At 37.3% G+C, this 16769-nt stretch overlaps 2 protein-coding genes across 4 annotated transcripts; one reads left to right on the forward strand and one right to left on the reverse strand.

Annotated features, from left to right (window-relative positions):
* The first annotated feature begins 73 nt into the window (after positions 1-73).
* Positions 74-10949, forward strand: LOC131790771 (mitochondrial enolase superfamily member 1-like). 2 transcript variants are annotated; one of them, XM_066162500.1, is made up of 16 exons: positions 74-252; positions 1468-1576; positions 2039-2154; positions 2327-2413; positions 3144-3170; positions 3769-3809; positions 4531-4562; positions 5141-5179; positions 5326-5443; positions 6111-6198; positions 6463-6577; positions 7214-7405; positions 7607-7706; positions 8104-8185; positions 8784-8936; positions 10804-10949. In XM_066162500.1, exons 1-15 carry the CDS (start codon positions 175-177, stop codon positions 8904-8906), a joined length of 1347 nt encoding a protein of 448 aa, XP_066018597.1. In that variant the 5' UTR covers positions 74-174; the 3' UTR covers positions 8907-8936; positions 10804-10949. The 2 variants fall into 2 exon arrangements, with proteins under 2 accessions (XP_066018597.1, XP_066018596.1); XM_066162499.1 differs by lacking the exon at positions 10804-10949 and having other exon boundaries at positions 8784-10461.
* LOC136279083 (uncharacterized) lies at positions 10275-11822 on the reverse strand. 2 transcript variants are annotated; one of them, XM_066162503.1, is made up of 3 exons: positions 11676-11822; positions 10840-11161; positions 10275-10533 (listed from the first exon to the last, which is right to left on the reverse strand). In XM_066162503.1, the coding sequence occupies exons 1-3, from the start codon at positions 11773-11775 to the stop codon at positions 10275-10277; spliced, it is 681 nt and encodes a 226-aa protein (XP_066018600.1). In that variant the 5' UTR covers positions 11776-11822. The 2 variants fall into 2 exon arrangements, with proteins under 2 accessions (XP_066018600.1, XP_066018599.1); XM_066162502.1 differs by having other exon boundaries at positions 11616-11822.
* Between the last annotated feature and the right edge of the window lie 4947 nt (positions 11823-16769).

Here is a 16769-nt window from a genome sequence, read left to right on the forward strand (position 1 = left end):
CTGGTCCGCCATATTAAAAATTTCCCGCGAAAAGCCAGCGGTGTGCTTGTTCACTCGTTTCAATCTCACTCGGTCATAGATGATGTAAAATGATTCACTCGACCACACAGAAGAACTCGTGACACTTGCGACCAGGAAGGTTATCATCTCCACTGTAATTCTAAATTTTGCACAATGGTAAAGCTTACTGGACTCTCTGTCCGTGACATACGCTTTCCAACATCTTTGGAACTGCATGGCTCAGATGCTATGGTGAGAACTTTACAAAAACCTTTAAAACAAATCGTCTCAGAATTTTAGAGCAACCCACGTCGTCGTATTTTGCATGCCCACGAAGTGGACCTAAAGCCCTTCGAATTACTTTCCGTACCTCCCCCGCCCCGGCCCTACCTCACAGCTTTTCCGATGGCCCGGCCCATGGGTGCAAAGGGTGGTATCAGCGGAGAGGGTGATAGGGAAATTAAAACAGAGGTGATCGCGTGACTGACATCAGTTTGAGAGAAATAATAGTCATGAAAGAATATCGCGCTTCTGATTGGCTGAAAACGAGTGCATTCTCATGTAACACGAGTGCAAAGTTGTAACACGAGTGCAAAGTTGTAACACGAGTGCAAAGTTGTAACACGAATGAAAATTACAATAAGCGCCTGCACGCTTTCAAAATTTGCCTGTCTTGACTTCCTGTTATGTTTCATCATTTACATTATTTACAATTAAGGCAAAATTTCCGCACAGCCCCATACATCATTATACATCCATATATGGGGCTTTATTATTCAGTGTATCACCAGTAAGATGTACATGCATAATTAAGTATGGGGCTGTGCGGAAATTTTTCCACAATTAATAACAATTTTCTCCTGCAGTTTGTTGTAATAAGCACTCGGAAATTTTTCAGAGACTTCAAATTGCACTTGCCCTGTGGGCTTGTACAATTTTTTTGCCTTTGAAAAATGTACTTGTGCTTATTTACACCAAAGTACACTTAAGCTTGAAATCATGTTATTACCTAAACAAATAATTTGGCGCATTATGTAACCATGTTACATTCCTTTGTCAATCATGGAAATGACTGTACAAGATTTGGGAATCATATTAATTTATGTGTCTGATGCCTTTTTACAGTTTTATTCTTAACCATTCTAAAATCCAGTGAGTTTTTACAGTGGTTTCTTTTGGCCTACTTTCTTGCAACAAGGTTGAAGTAAAACTACCTTTTACTTAATATATAGATTACAGTTTTCTAGTTAGACTGTGGTGAAACCTGTATTTTAGTGTAGTTTGATTGTCAAAATATCATCAGAAAATGATGCAACAAGCTTGTGAATGTTTTCCAGGTAATTTAAGGAGTATTCAGCAAAGTTATTTATGAAAAAGGGGTCTCAATTTTGTCTCAGTACTTAAAAATGTAATATATGATGAGACATACTTTACATGCACTTTATTATTACATATTACTGTTAACAGCACAAGTCACCAGATTACTCAGCAGTGTACATTGTCTTCGAAACAGATGGAGTGGATAATATTGAAGGGCATGGCCTTACTTTCACTTTGGGACGAGGCAATGAACTAGGTATATTAATTTCTCCTACCTCTAACATTGTGCTTGCCTCTCTACTTAACAAACCCCAATCTTTTAAATAACTTTTTGACTTTTCCCCTCTCTCTCAAATCACTTAGAATTATCATTTTCCATACAAACACATCATGCTCAGGGAATGCAGTAGACTTTGTCAATTTGTGTATAGAAAAAACTAGAAAAAGAAAAACTGTGTCAATGTGAACTATAACTCCTAAATTAAGGAAATTCTAGTCCATGCTGAGAACCTATCAGATCGAAGGATTCATAACTGTGCCCTCCAGGGAAAAAAATAAATCTCTAGACCTGTCCTGATTGGCAGAATATGAGAACCACAGGTTGTCTTGGGACCCCTTGCCTTTGTTTTGTGTGGGATAAGGTGTTTGATGTGTTGTCCTTTGTAGAGAAAGTAGTGGTCAACACAAGTAGTTTCAATGTGTTTTCTTTACATATTAGTGATGGAAGCTGTGAAAACTTATGGCAAAATGCTCATTGACAGGACAACTGATGAAATCTTTGAGAACTTTGCTGCAGTTTGGAGAGAACTAGCTCATGAAAATCAGTTTCGATGGGTAAGAAATCATTACCCAGTTAAGTGAAATTAAATATATTTTGATGTCACTGCAGTTCTTTCATTAATCTGTTAATACCTTTGATGTCTATCCCATATATTTTTTTTTAAATCCCATCAACTGTACATTTTGTGACATTCCTGAGTGATTTCTGGTATTTATTTGATTAAAGCTTGGTCCAGAGAAAGGTGTGATACATCTAGCACTAGCTGCAGTTGTCAATGCTCTGTGGGATCTCTGGGCAAAGATGGAAGGCAAGGTAATATAGACTGTGGAAATTTACTTCCAATAGGCCATTTTACAGTTGTGTACTTAGTTGCCAAGGCTTTGATTTGGAGTGAGGTTGAAGTTGACCATGTTGTGATAGAGACCAGCACCTTATTAGCATGATAACAAAGTAATTTACATTTGAAAAGCAACAAGGTTTGTATCATAACAAGGTCACCCTAAGCCTTGCTCCAGTTCAAAGGTTTAGCAACCAAGCATGCAACTGTAGAATGGACCATTGGTTATATATCTCTATCATATGGCAAGGTAGTCTCAAGTGAGATTCAACTGTTCTTATATGGAACATTCCTAGGGAAATAGTCATAAGCTGTGGATTTTTGTTTGCAAAAGCCAGCAAATTCATAATAAACAAGTTTGGTGCAAGTGCCATATATTAAACCACTTACTAACCTTGCTTGCTTGAGCTGCACTAGGGTTTATTGACCCTGACTGACTGCCACAACCTTAGGCCAATATTCCCTTGGACTGTCCCCATGCCTGGCTAGTAAGAAGTCAATATCTTAACTACAGGCCTAACATGTAAACCTGTAATAAAAAGCCCAATGTTTCTCTTTTTTCAAGTTAATGTGAATTATTCTTTTCATCCCCCTCTACAAACAAACTAGGATTATTTTTTTATGTTATTTTCATCTCAATTATCAGAAGTAGTAGGAAAAGTTTGGTCACTATGAAATGATATTCTGTGATTAATTTTAATACAGCCTCTTTGGAAACTTCTTACTGATATGGTGAGTAATTTGAAAGCTCTGTCATGCAATATGATTTTTTATGTTCTTAGTTTCCTTTACTGCCCCATTATATTTTCCTTGTAAAAAAAATAAGGGGTGGGGAAATGGGGCAAGAGTGAAGAGTAGCTGGTAGAAGCTGGGAGATGGAGATCAGTCACTGATAGAGGTCAAGAGCCTTATTGACAGCTGTGACTTGTTGCAAAAGACAGTTGAGATGTTGGGGGTGGGGACAGGTAGGGGCTGTGACTGGTAGGTGGGAGGGGAAAGGGCTTTCAGGTGGAGGGTAAGTGGTAGAGGATAAGGGTTGGGCAGGGGTGACTTGCAAGGGCTGAGGGATGTAAGTGCATTACTCTCTCTTTAAATGAAATCTTGCTTCAAGCAAACTAGCATGAAACTCACAAACAATCAATTGCAACTATTTTTAGCTTTACCTACCCATAGTTCTCTTCTTGCCCATGTTGTGATGCTTATATTCAAACCCAAGTCTGATGTGCAAGATATCTCCTTGTGGTACCTGTGAGTGATTTTCCCAAAATATTCCCCAAACTTTGGGATATCCAAACCAAGTGTATGGCTTTGTTCTCTCTTTAATTTGTAGTCTCCAGAGCAGCTGGTATCAACAATTGACTTAAGCTATCTGTAAGTTTTTTCTGTTTACTAGTGACGCTGATTAACTCTTAATGTTGTCTCATGCTCAATTGTCTCAGAAACGTCAATTCACTAGTGACTGTTGCAAACATTGATACAAGTATTTACCAAAAGATAGTTTCAGTTACTGATTTTAAATGTTCAACATGTGCTTTAGATTATTCAGTAGCCTTCACCAAATTACTGTTTTATAAACTTTACTATATTAATTATGATTGAGAATAATAATGAAGTTGAAAATAATAGTAACACTAGTTGTAACATAATATAACTGTTACAAATGTATGATTAAAACACTCTGTCAATAGTATTCAAGGCAAAGTTCTATAAAGATAGAAATAGGAGAGGAAAACAATTTCTTCAGCAGCAAAGAGGTCACTGAGCCAGAGCCCCCCCTTAAGCACTATTCAACACAGCACTAACAAATTGGTGTGTGGAATAAATTCTTAACTAAAAGTGAGAAGGAAGGAAGGGAGAAAAGCAAAAACCAGCAACACAAATTGAATGAAAGATCATGGGAATGCCACAGCAAAGATCCAAGAAGCCCCCCCCCCCCCCTCCGCATCATAGAAGCAAAGTTACAGCTGCACTGACTCTATTTTAGTCTTGTCAAAATAATGTGTGGCTTTGTTTGTGATAATGTATTGATAATTAACATGATAAGGAGAATGAAGTTATTAGAATTTTACTTTTAAATTTCTGTTGTCTATAGGTCAGATGTGTTAACAAAGGAGGAAGCCATTGGTTAGTCATCCTTTTTACTTTATGAAGTTGCTGACAATGGACTAACACTATACACATATATAGACTACACTTTTATCCCAACAGGCTTGTGTATGGAGAAAGTCTGTGTTTTGATTTTTCCCTAGTACAGTGCCTGATACATAGAAGTAGAGCGTGATATCTATTCAGATAGGAAAAAACAAAGAGACTATATTGTCATCAAGGCAAGCTTGTTTAATGAATAACTCAGTCTTCAGGGGATTTTAATGACAAGAATATTCATAACCACTGTTAATTTACTATAAAATTTGCATAATTGAAGTGGCTGTAAATGTAGATGTTTTGTGATGGCGTGAAGACACAAGTTCGTTACGTTTGTTAAGTGATGACAATTCAGTTCTGCAGACGATTGGTAATTTTTTTTCAAGGCAGAGGTTGCGTCTTTAACTTCTGTTATTGTAGGGTGAGCTTGATGAAAGGATATCCCTTGAAGAGTAAATTAATCATGAAACAGGCTTGTCAGGATGAAAGTGTAGTCTCTCTGTTTTTTTCCTATCTCAATGTATATATCCCATAAAATGAAGTCTCTTTCATTTTAGTTATTCTTCAGAAGAACGTAAGTGGAAGGAAACAAAGAGGTATCCATTGTCAAAGACATTTTTGTTCATTTGATGTGCTTTGATTCATTCTCCTGAGTATAGACTTGCATCATATCTAGACAAAGTGAGTACCAGATGGCTTCCTTATCGGTCACTTATTTAGGTACAATTTTCATTTGTTTCAGAACAAGAGATCATCACAAAGGGGTATCCTTCTTACACAACATCTGCTGGGTGGCTTGGCTACACAGACACTCAGTTACATGAACTGTGTCAAAAATATCTGAAGGCTGGCTGGACAAGGTTAGTGTTTCTTCTCCTCTATTCTGTATAAAGTTTAGTTAACACCAGTCATTGATTTTTTTTGTTTATTTGCTTTACTTCAATTTCCTGTAATTTTATTGCTCCAGCAATTTACTCCATACCTCATGATTCGGTGACACTTCAAGGAATTTTTCAGACTCAAGCTTAACCATTATTGGATGTTATCTTTCCACCCCTTCTTCTGTCTGCCTCTCTTTCTCCCTCCCAACACAGTACCTTGCACAAGTTAATTGGCAACTCTGGATGACATTGAGATGTTCCTCCCACTGTTTCAGTTTGCTCCTTCTAATGGTAGTCAAAGGAACATTGCAGGACTCAAAAGCTTGTGCTTTTCTATCTTCTTCATTGGTAATATGATCCTTGTAAGAAATTCCTATAACAGCTCTTGGAGACATCTCATCTTGGCAGCTTTTATCCCTCTCTCTATGACACCTTTTGATGTCTAATGAGTCACATGCATATCGGAATGTCAATGATACAAACTTAAAGGTATGCATGGGTCTTATTTTGAGCTGAAGCAAAGGGGCACTAACAACCTCTTACCTCAATGGCTAGGCTCAATAAAATCACTATTTGTGGATTTTCTGCAAAATTTTTATCTTTGTTATGGACTATTTTGTCAACCAAAGTATTTTTTCCAATTTAGATTTAAAATGAAGGTTGGTTCAGATCTCAGTGATGATATCAGAAGGGCAACAATATTCCGGGAAGAGATTGGATGGAATAACTTTCTGGTAAAACATTAGACAACTTGAACAGGCTTCAAGCATTTAAGTCAAAGTGAGCCAGTTTTGTATAACATAAACTGTGACATCAGTTCAGGCCTTTGGGGCTGAAGTTCAACATAATGGTGTTGCATTCACCACCTCCATCTTTTGTTATGTTTCAATCATGGCATAGCTCCTGTGTATTTACCAGACTGGGTGGAAGAATCATGATCATTCACTTGAACATGTGTAGGTGGTTTTTGCTTGTTGAAAACAACTCCTGTTTTGTAGGCAATGGACTCAAACCAATGCTGGGATGTTGACGAAGCTGTTAGTTATATGAAAAAGTTGGCTGAATTTAAGCCAGTTTGGATTGAGGAACCCACCTCACCTGATGATGTTTTAGGTAAGTGAGATCTGACCAGTAGTACCTGATTGACACTCACTTTTGGAGGTTAGTGATGGGATAACATCCTGTACGGTATGAGTAGCACCACATCTAGCTGCTTCATATTCCAGAAACTGCCCCAAGCTCTGGCAATTTGAGCCTCTTGATTTGCGTCTTAAAGGTTCTTATCTTCAGTCTGATCTAGTAGACCACACCAGTCAATTGCTAAGCCGAGCAAAACAGCACTGTTTTTATATCCAGAATCACAAATCAAGAATCTAGAGGGTTACTGAAAACCTGTAAAACTGTTACATTAACCTCTTTCTGTGGGCCTTGGGCTGCCATTAATACAAACAGTAACTTTTATTAAAATGCTTATGGATGAAACCTCCTTAAGACATTAATTTAAAGAAGACATTTATTTCATTTCTTCAACCAAAAGTTATTTAGTAGTAAGGGGTCAGAAAAACCTCTTCTGAAATTACAATACTTCTTCTTTCTAACCAGTATATAGTTCCTAGTGGCTCTAGGATCATCCTGCAACCACTTTCAATGATTCTTAGTGGAATGGTGGTTTAACTGAACAGGATCATTAATTTGTGTTAAGACCTAAGATTCTGTGGCATATAATTTTAATTCTGAACCATACTCCAGGTCATGCAGCTATTTCCAAAGCACTGGAACCCTATGGCATAGGAGTGGCCACAGGGGAACACTGTCAGAACAGGGTCATCTTCAAACAGTTATTCCAAGCTAAGGGTTTCCAGTTTTGCCAAATTGACAGTTGTCGCATGGGTGGATTAAATGAAGTCTTAGCTGTTCTACTTATGGCTGCTAAGTTTGGAGGTAATTAGGGCTTCAGGGAAAACTGGAATTTTTGGGTGCTCTTTGGTTAAGTAACCCTCAAATTTTGCTTGAGGAGCATACTTTACCTACATAAGGTCCTAATTTTAAGTGACTGATATGTTATTACTTGTGATCAAAAATCAAACTTCAATAACTTGTTGAATTTACACCAATTTATATTGCCTAAAATTCTTTTTCTAGTTCCTGTTTGTCCCCATGGTGGTGGTGTTGGTCTGTGTGAATACATTCAACATATTTCAATCTTTGATTTTATCTGTGTGTCAGCATCACTTGAAAACAGGTGAGAAATTGTAAATGAATGTTAAATCATACACTACATGTCTCACAACTCAGAGTCCCTCAACTGTGGTGTCAAGCAATCAATTAAGGATTGCATTGTCATTTTGGCTGCTATATTGCTAGTCTTTATCAAGCAAGACAATTCAACTTTATTTTTTTTTGTAAAATTAGCTCAGGTAGCCCTCACCATTAGTAGGGGAGCCAATTCATACAGCCAAATGTAAGAAACTGCTCGAAATCAGGATATTTTTCAAGCTATGCCCTCAGAAGATAAGTACCTAATCATACCAGCTAAGGAAACTTGCATCAAATGTAAAAATGTCAGGAGACATTCATCTGAAATTTTATGATAAATAAAACACTCGTGCTATCCATAAATTTTTTCCCATTGTCTCAAGGGTGACTGAGTTTGCTGATCACCTTCATGAGCACTTTATTCATCCATGCAAGGTAGAGAATGGAGCTTACGAGGTGCCAATGGTAAGGTTTTTTTGGTAGAAAATTGTGTTTTAAAAATGGTTTGTTTTTGCTTTCTAATGTGCTTTAACTTTTATACCATAAGGTGGTATGCCAGTATTGCATTTGAAATACTTGCTAGGCATAAATTTTTCACTCATGAGTGGCAAACCCACATTGACAAAATGTAAATGAGCACACTCTACCTTTTCTCTTATTTCGGTGTTTTGATAACAACTGTGCCTTTATCACGGGCTCAGTGTGTTGCGCTCTTGGGCAAGATGCTTGTACCCTCCCTCCACAGTACCTCTCTATACTGAAGAGAGTGAAATTGGTGAACAGTGAACTGTGAAAGAAACGTGACAAAATGCTGTGTCGGGAAGAACCTGCAAAGAAAAGACAGTATATTAAGGGTGTAAAGTAATTCTCATTGTTGTATTATCCTGAGGTTAGCTCCAGCTGTATGGCCCACTTGCAGCCTGGGTGTTCAGTGTACCAAGGAGAAAAAGACAGCCAAGAGAGGGCCAAGCCAAAAATTTGTGCAGGCTAAATGAAAGAGGAGAAGCTTATTATATGTTATAAACTTGAGAATTATACTGATTGGCATCCTCTTTTCTCTCAGTCCCCAGGTTATAGTGCTGAAATGAAGAGAGAATCCCTTGCTGCCTATGAGTTTCCTAATGGTTCTGAGTGGCAAAAGCTTATTAACGAGGGGTTATTTACCATTGATGAAAAATTTGATTGAACTGAATTCGTAGAAACTAACAAAAATCAAGTAGGTCTCAACAATACATCTCTGGCTTTTCTTTTGCACCTGCACTCTAAAATAATTTTATATATAATTACAAATTACTTAAATTTCATATGATTAGCAGTTTGATACCTAACTGTAAGGATACTTTCTCTGTTTGTGTGTGCACCAAGCGCATTAGATGTTCTCTGTGTCGCGTGTTTGAGTTTTCTGTAGAGCATTTATCCCTGGCAATAATTTACCAGAAAAATGAAACAATGAAAAGCAGGCAGATTCTGAAGTAAAATCAAAGCTGTTTAGGCATTTGGATTTTTGTGGTGTGGTATTTTTTCCTTTTTCTTTTTTTTTTTTTTTCTTTTTGAGGTGGGTGTGTAGCGTTCAAGGGTGTTACATAAGAGCCTTTTTGGTCAGAAATTTGGATAGAATTGAACTTTGACGGTCAAAATTCGGTTAAAGGTGTGTGCAGACTTCGGAAGCGGGGCCAGAATGAAGTGTTTTTTTTAAACAAACTCCACCTTTATGTCATCAGAGATGAGCAGCTGTGGTCGGAAATGGGATAGGGAGAATCGCCCTTTAAATTTTGGTCTGAAAAGTAGGTAAGAAGGGTTTAAAGACTCCACTACCCAGGTAAACCCATCCCGGAGAAGTGTTCAAACTTTTCGTGATTAGCAATATTAGGGTCGCAAAAGAGTGCCCCTTTCTTAGCCGCAAAACTAATTGAAGAGCTTCTCATGGGGATAGGCATTGCACTGATATATTTTGAAAGGAATAAGCGTTATAGAAGGGTTAAAATGTAACCTATCGTAGGCTCGTAAGCACTCCCTTTCACCCCTTCCAAAAACTAATATAACTTTGAACCGTAGACGGAAATTCCTACAAGAAACGGTGGGATCTTGTTTTTCCCCTTTATTTTTTCAGTTTTCGTTAGTGTTTGATTCCATTTTCTTGACCATTATTGATGTTTTAGTTTTTATTGATGAGAATGGGAATACGTGCTCGAGGAAAAAGAAAAAAATGAATACAGCAACTAATTTCTTTCCATTTTAAACTTGTTTATTGCCGTTTTCCGAGAAAGCCCGAGTAAAATACGGATTAACTTGCAACTAACACCTGTATAGTGGCAAAAGCGATAGAAAAACTCAACTTCTGGTGTACAATTCAAACGAAATAATGCGTTTATTTTGCAGAGGAAATTGAATAAGACTCTTAGTCAACTTTTTCCGCAAGACAAATTCCCTTACTAGGTTCGAAATCAATGACAGTAACCTTATGTTTCACAAGCTTTCAGTTACACAGCCGCCAGTTGCAAGTTAAACTGTATTTTACTTTGCTATTCGTTAGACAAGTCACGAAGTTTAGACTTCAAAGCTTCTTAAAGATAATGAAGCCAGGTGCAGCGTTTTTAGCTGCGCATGAATATTTGTTGTTGTAGCTGCAATTCTTAGAATAAAACCTGCTTCCAGAGCGATACATCCAAGCCAGGTAGCCACCAAATGAAAATTTTAGCCCAACCACGTCACCGTACTGAATCGGGCGACCATCAACAGCGCTCCTGGAGAAAATTTGGAAAGTGGTATAAGAGTAGTACAACCAGCTGTTCCCTGTCATTGAGCTGGTTGTTCTGCAAAGAAAAGATGAAACCATTAGTGATAATTAATCTCATTAAGTGAAATCGTAACTCTCAAAGAAAAGAATGGTACAGCAAATTAACCTTGAAAGAAAAAAAACTTTCCACAATTAATCTGAAAACCAATTTTTTTCAGATTGTCATTATTTTTTCGGTACTATGGTTTGATGATGTTGTTTTTGCTTAATCTAATAAGTAGATTTTTAATTTCGATACATATTAATTTTGAAACTGTCTGAAATTATTTGTATGTGTGTGCCTCAGCAAGTATACAACTGAAGTAATTCGGTACTGACTTACGAGGACATGCGGCAAGCACTACTTTGAGAGACATAGCATCGGATATGATAACTGGATGTGTAACCATAGGCTTTGTTCATCAACGTCACTGTATCACCGCTGTTGATTGGCTGCCCGTCCATCTTTCCCATTGCAATGATCTTAAAGATCATGTATGATGAGCAGGAACCCCACGATGATGAATACATGTGGGTACCATGACACGTCGTATATGAACAGTAAGAGGTCGAACAGTATAACCACCTTTGGGAGAGAGAGCCAGACGTAGCGGCCACACGCAAAGCAATGAGATCGCCACTGTTGAGGATGGGATAACGGTGCCCTTTGATATGAAGAAGAGAAAAGAATCAAATTTTCACACGTGGAAATAACCTAGTTCATTTTTTATGTCCGCAAATTTTCTTGTTCAATTCAAGAGAGTGAAGACGTCTATATTTGAACTTCAACTAGATCACTGTAATTCTTCCATGAAAAGTTGCGATTAAGTAACCCCCATGAAAATTCTTATCGTTTGACCAGAACCGCTTTGAATTTTAGAAATGCGATTGATGATCCATTAATTGATCATCCACTGAACGAGTATGGAAGCGATCCTCGCAGTTATGAAAACTACTTAAGTACTGTAGTTAAAAAGAATGATCATCCACTGTTAAGAAAAATGAGATAGCAAGTACCCTGAGCGCCTATGGGGCCGGAGTGACTTGCAAAACCCCAAGATAAAGACTATATTCCTAGGGAAAGTGAGAATCAAGGAACTGAATCATGCAAACTTTTACCGTCGGATAAACCAGCCCAAATCTCTTCTCTAGGACCATAAAACTGAATGTGAGCGTTACCATTGAGCGTCAATTTACTGTTGGAAAGGCTGACGGACGCAGAGTCCACGCCAAGAACCAAAATGAGCGCGAATAGAACAGCCACAACGGCAGCCTTCATTTTCCCGACGGCTTTTCTTTTTCTCTTCTCGGAGCTCTTAACGCTTTGAAGGCTGAATGCCAATTTATCCACAGTCATATGCAACGTTATTTTAAAGATATTTGTTTGTGAACCGAACAGGTTTCGAGCTAGCTCGCGAACATGTTTTGTCCCTTTCATCAGCAATGTAAACTGTGCTATCGACATGTCAAGGGGATGAAGTGTTTACCGACACGTAAGCGCTGTAACAAGTTTGCCATTGTGTGAACGAACGAAAAGACACGTCGCAAGAGTAATAAGAACTGGACTTTTTCTAGTCCGAGTTAAGCTAAAAAAATTTTAAACCCGAGTCGTTTGGACTAAGATTAAGCCGGATTGAAACACCTACGAATACCCAAATCAGACTATTCTTACTTGCTTTTTATCATTTATTTCGTTCTTCAATTCTATTTACCCAGCTAAGGCGTAAGTGACCTTGAAAATACGTTGTCAATAGCGGTTATAATTGTTAAAGTTTAATAAACAATTATGATAATTCTAACGTAAACTCCTTATATTATGCAAACAATTTTTCCCGCTCATACCATGCCTCGTGTCTTTGTAGATAATTGTATAACGTACAGTTTTCGCTCAAGTACTTTGAAACTCTAAACTAAAGCCTACCAAAAGCCCAAGTATAGAGGGATAATCCTTTCTTTGAGGAAGCAAACGCAGACGGCTTTACTGAAAGTGTATTTCAGAATCATAGTGCCGTTCCTGGAATCTAAAATCGAAACCTCTGTTTTTTTCGAGTCGACAAGCACGATGACTCGGCTTATAAAAGTCAGTTTAGGATTGAGAGACTATAAGAGAGAATGGAGGGTTACTTTGAAAAGGTGAACAAAAGATAACCGTTTTCATTTCAGTTTTAAGTATTTAAAAATAGTAAAACTGAAATGAAAAAGAGAAACTAAAACTTGTTTTGACAAGTGAAAGTCAGACTATTTCCTCAAATCTATGGAGACTACCCTTTTAAGTGATTACAAATCAAAGGAAAGGCTGAACCGTAAAATTCAAATTTTGCTTCGAAATAAATTTGTTCCTGCCTTTCGTTGCTAATAATGAAAAATTGAAAAGTGACACTAATGGCATTAAATCAAGTCTGGCCTTTTGTTCAATGGCAAATATTTACTTCAAAACCGACTCATTGTGAAAAATGCGCATTCCTCAGTAGCAGAGAAAGTACCAGAACTGAGAAATTTACGTCCTCAGGACGATTATCTAACAAAATTTTTCTTATCTATCCATTTTTTAGCATCATTTTTGCATCAATTTGTAGTAAATCAACACTAGATGGCGTTGGTAACGTATGCTGCTCCGTATGAAAGGTCTACTTCAGAATATTCAGAGGAGGGAAAAAAATTTGCCTTTGTGACAAAGGCAACATCGGTCTTGATGCCAGAGATCTTTCGCACCCGGCGCATTTCTTAACTCTCCTTTAGATTTAAAATAGTTTATATTCTTTTTTTCAGTCTACAAAGTCTTGAATGTCTCATGTAGGCTTCGTTGAACTTGTAGCTTCGAGTGAACATATTTATAAAACTAAAAAAGGTTGAGTTGAAAATCATGTTTATTAGATCTACTAATGAGCAACTTTACTCAGTTTCATGTCGTGCCCTGTTAGACGTAATAATGATTACACGAACTGTTTATGATCTCACCTTCATTTATTGCATTTCTTGTTCCCGGTGTCTGACTAGTTTTTTAAGTTAGCTTTCAAGTTTTCCACGAGGTTTGATTCTTAATTTCGAAAGGGAGCCTTGTCCAAAGAAAACTAATCTGCTGCAAATTCAAAGTTTCAAGTAGGATTAAAATGCATCCAGCAGACTGTTGCTGTATTAAATATTCCCACGAAACAATTAATATAACACGTAGCAATGGTATTTCTGTTTCGAAAACTGACTGTTGGTAAAGAAGTAGTTTTTTTTCAAGAAAAGTACCTTCAAGGACTACCGTACTCACTGCTTAAATAATCGAACAGGTTTTTGTCCTGTTTTAAAGCGGGCCAGTTAGAAAATTAAAAATGAATTTAGGAAATCGTTCCATATCAACAGAGTTTTTTTAAAGAATTTGATTATATCTTTCTCATCCTTTTTATCTTAAAAGTCGAAAAGAAAACCAGCAGAAAACATTGTTGTAATCTGTCAAAGAATAAACTTTTTAGATACTGTTAGCCAACTGATAGAGAGGTTGTGAAGCATGAAAAAGTTGACTGACTACTCTTCGATCATTGAATAATCACCAGACTGACCTTTCATGTCCGGCAAAATATTTGCTTTGTTAAATCAGACCAAAAATAAGCATTTCAATTCAGCAGTGACAGTGCCACCACAAGGCAATTTAATCAAGGCAGTGATCAAACAAAATATTGCTCTTTTTTCATGCACCTTTTCGTCTTCGTATTCTTGTAGCTGTGTACACAAAGAAAAGTCGCTCCGTCGGCAGAGTTTCACTAAAAATTGTCTTATTTTCCCGCTTTTAAAAATGTACCATTTGGAATATTGACGAGGAGGAGTCTAGAATGAACATTTCCTAAAAAATTTCAATGATAAAAATTTTTCATATGGGAGATTTTCTTGGTAGCTTTATCTTATTTCATTTATTTTGAGTTCAAATTCTAATGTCTTTCATATTCTCTTGGATTGTAATATTGGTAGTGTGGTCAAGTTGACAACTGAAATTGAGCCGTTGTTGGAGGTTTTTTCAGACAACTGAAATTAAGCCGTTGTTGGAGGCTTTTTCACCGCAATGCCACCCTTGCCTCTTCATCAGAAGAGAAATTGCCAGTGTTTGCTTCAATCGTCATGTAATACGTTGGTTTAGTAAATTGTTCAATCTCTTCAATGTGCGGGTTTTGAGAAGTAGACTAACTTAGTTGTCAAAGAGCGTAAGAAGAAATTTTTAAACGTTTGTAAGAGCCAGATTTCTGCTTTGAAACTCATGTCAACATACTTGTTATCGTTCTGCTCTTCGCTGCGCTTTTTTTGTCGTAGTATTACACTTTGCAACATGCGATTGAAGGGGTCAGTAATCACTCCTGCGCATTTGATGTAAAAACAATCATTCTTCATCTCGACCTTGCTTCCCTCGCTAGTCGTAATTGCGCTTTGCGTCTGTTTTTGTCTGCTATAATTCCAAGCGGATCTGTCTTATTTTTGGCGTGGTATTTACCTTACTTGTTGTCCAAGGAAGTACAGCTTTTTTATTCAGTTTTTAGGTTTTAGTAAATACATTACAAGCGTCGTTATTTCCTTGTTCATTTTGTAATTCTCTCCACTTCGTGTCTTTGTTTCTCGTGTTTTGTTTGTCAACTTGCTTGGTTTAAATAAAAATACCGACCATTTCTGTAAATTTGCCCGTTGCCAATAACTTCCTAACAGAGTTAATTTGCCTTCTACTGTCGAACGGGTTATTGCAGACAGATTCCCTTCTCAACTTTCCTCAAATCAAGGCCCTATCCTTGTGTTCGGTGTCTCAGTTATCACTGGTCTCACTGTTAAGCGTTTCTTCGGCCCCCGACAACTTTCAAAATTTTCCTCCATGTCCACTTTTATAACTAAATCACCGGCCTTGCGCCAAACTTTCCTACCAAAAATCTAATATATTAACGCAGCGCTGATAATTATGATTACAATTTAGGGTTTTTACTCTTGTATACAAAATAACCAACGTTACCGTGCTTTGTTTGCATCTTGGCCATGATCACTGTTCATTTTCCTTTACTTCATTACTGAATTCCTTAGTATCTTAGTTAACTCATTGAATAAAACTAAACTTGAAAGTAATAAAAAGATTTTACCTTTAAATTAAAGATTTTCATTTTAGATTCCATTATTTTTTAGGTCTCTTCTTTTTCATTCACTTGATTTTAAGTGGGTAGACGAAGGAGAAATTTTTGTAACGAAGAAGACCGAGTCTGTAAATGTTACATAAGAGATCACGCTTTTGACAGTTTCTTTTCATGAAGAAGACGTTCTAAATTTAGCCCCTTTTTTATTAAGTAATTTCATAGGGAGAATTCGAGGACAAGTAAATTCGTCTTACACCACTCTCAAAAAAAAAAACCGTCCAGCAAATGAAAACCTTTAACATTTCTAACCAAATAGTTTATTCTATGCCATGAAGCTTCAGATTCCAAAATCAGAAAATCATTTCGTCCCCGATTTCCATAGTCTAGTGATTTTCGGTCATTGCTATACAAATCAGCCTGAAAATGAAATCGTTACAGGTTAAAAATTGTTTCGACCAGCTCTGTTGGTCGACCATATAAACACAATAAAGCAAATCATTCAAAAGAAGAAGAACAAATGTTTTTCAGTTGCGCGAATAATTCCTCTCTACTTCCGGTAATCTCACTAATTTTTGTTTCCTGACTAAACAACGACTAAAATCGGTTTCCTCAATTTTTTGCAAGGAAGTGTTTGCTATATAAGTCTATAATCGAGCTTGGAACGCGATGCTCGTGCGTGGACGTCCATTCGAAGCAAGTTCAAAGTAAACATGGCTTTCTCTCCACAATCCCAATCCGCGAACGAGTCTCAATAATGACGTGTCCATGCCATAAGTGATATTTAGATTGTGTGAGCGTAAAATAAGTCAGTCTTGCATTCTACTTTTCGGTACTTACCTTTACTCAAATCCCCATTCTTGCTTTGTTAACTTAAATATCTGCGTTAATTTTACGTGAGGACTCATTGTATCCCTACGATGGTCCTATAAGAAGTGTTAGTGCGTCAAACTACGAGCCTTTTCTTCAATTCTATTCAGATGGCGTCAAACTATTCAAAGGAACCTTATTTTAGCAAGAGTCATGACCGAAATTCTCGTAACTCTGGAGGATAGATAGATGAGAATCAAGGGAACTAGGGCGAGACAAAATGTGTAACCAGGGGAGTGAAGGACGGGTTATCGGGTTGTGTAGTAGGGAGGAGTAGGACTATTCTCGACCCCAGATCCACTCGATCTGTACTCAGGCC

This window comes from Pocillopora verrucosa, chromosome 2, assembly GCF_036669915.1.
Source record: "Pocillopora verrucosa isolate sample1 chromosome 2, ASM3666991v2, whole genome shotgun sequence".
NCBI classification, from domain to species: domain Eukaryota; kingdom Metazoa; phylum Cnidaria; class Anthozoa; order Scleractinia; family Pocilloporidae; genus Pocillopora; species Pocillopora verrucosa.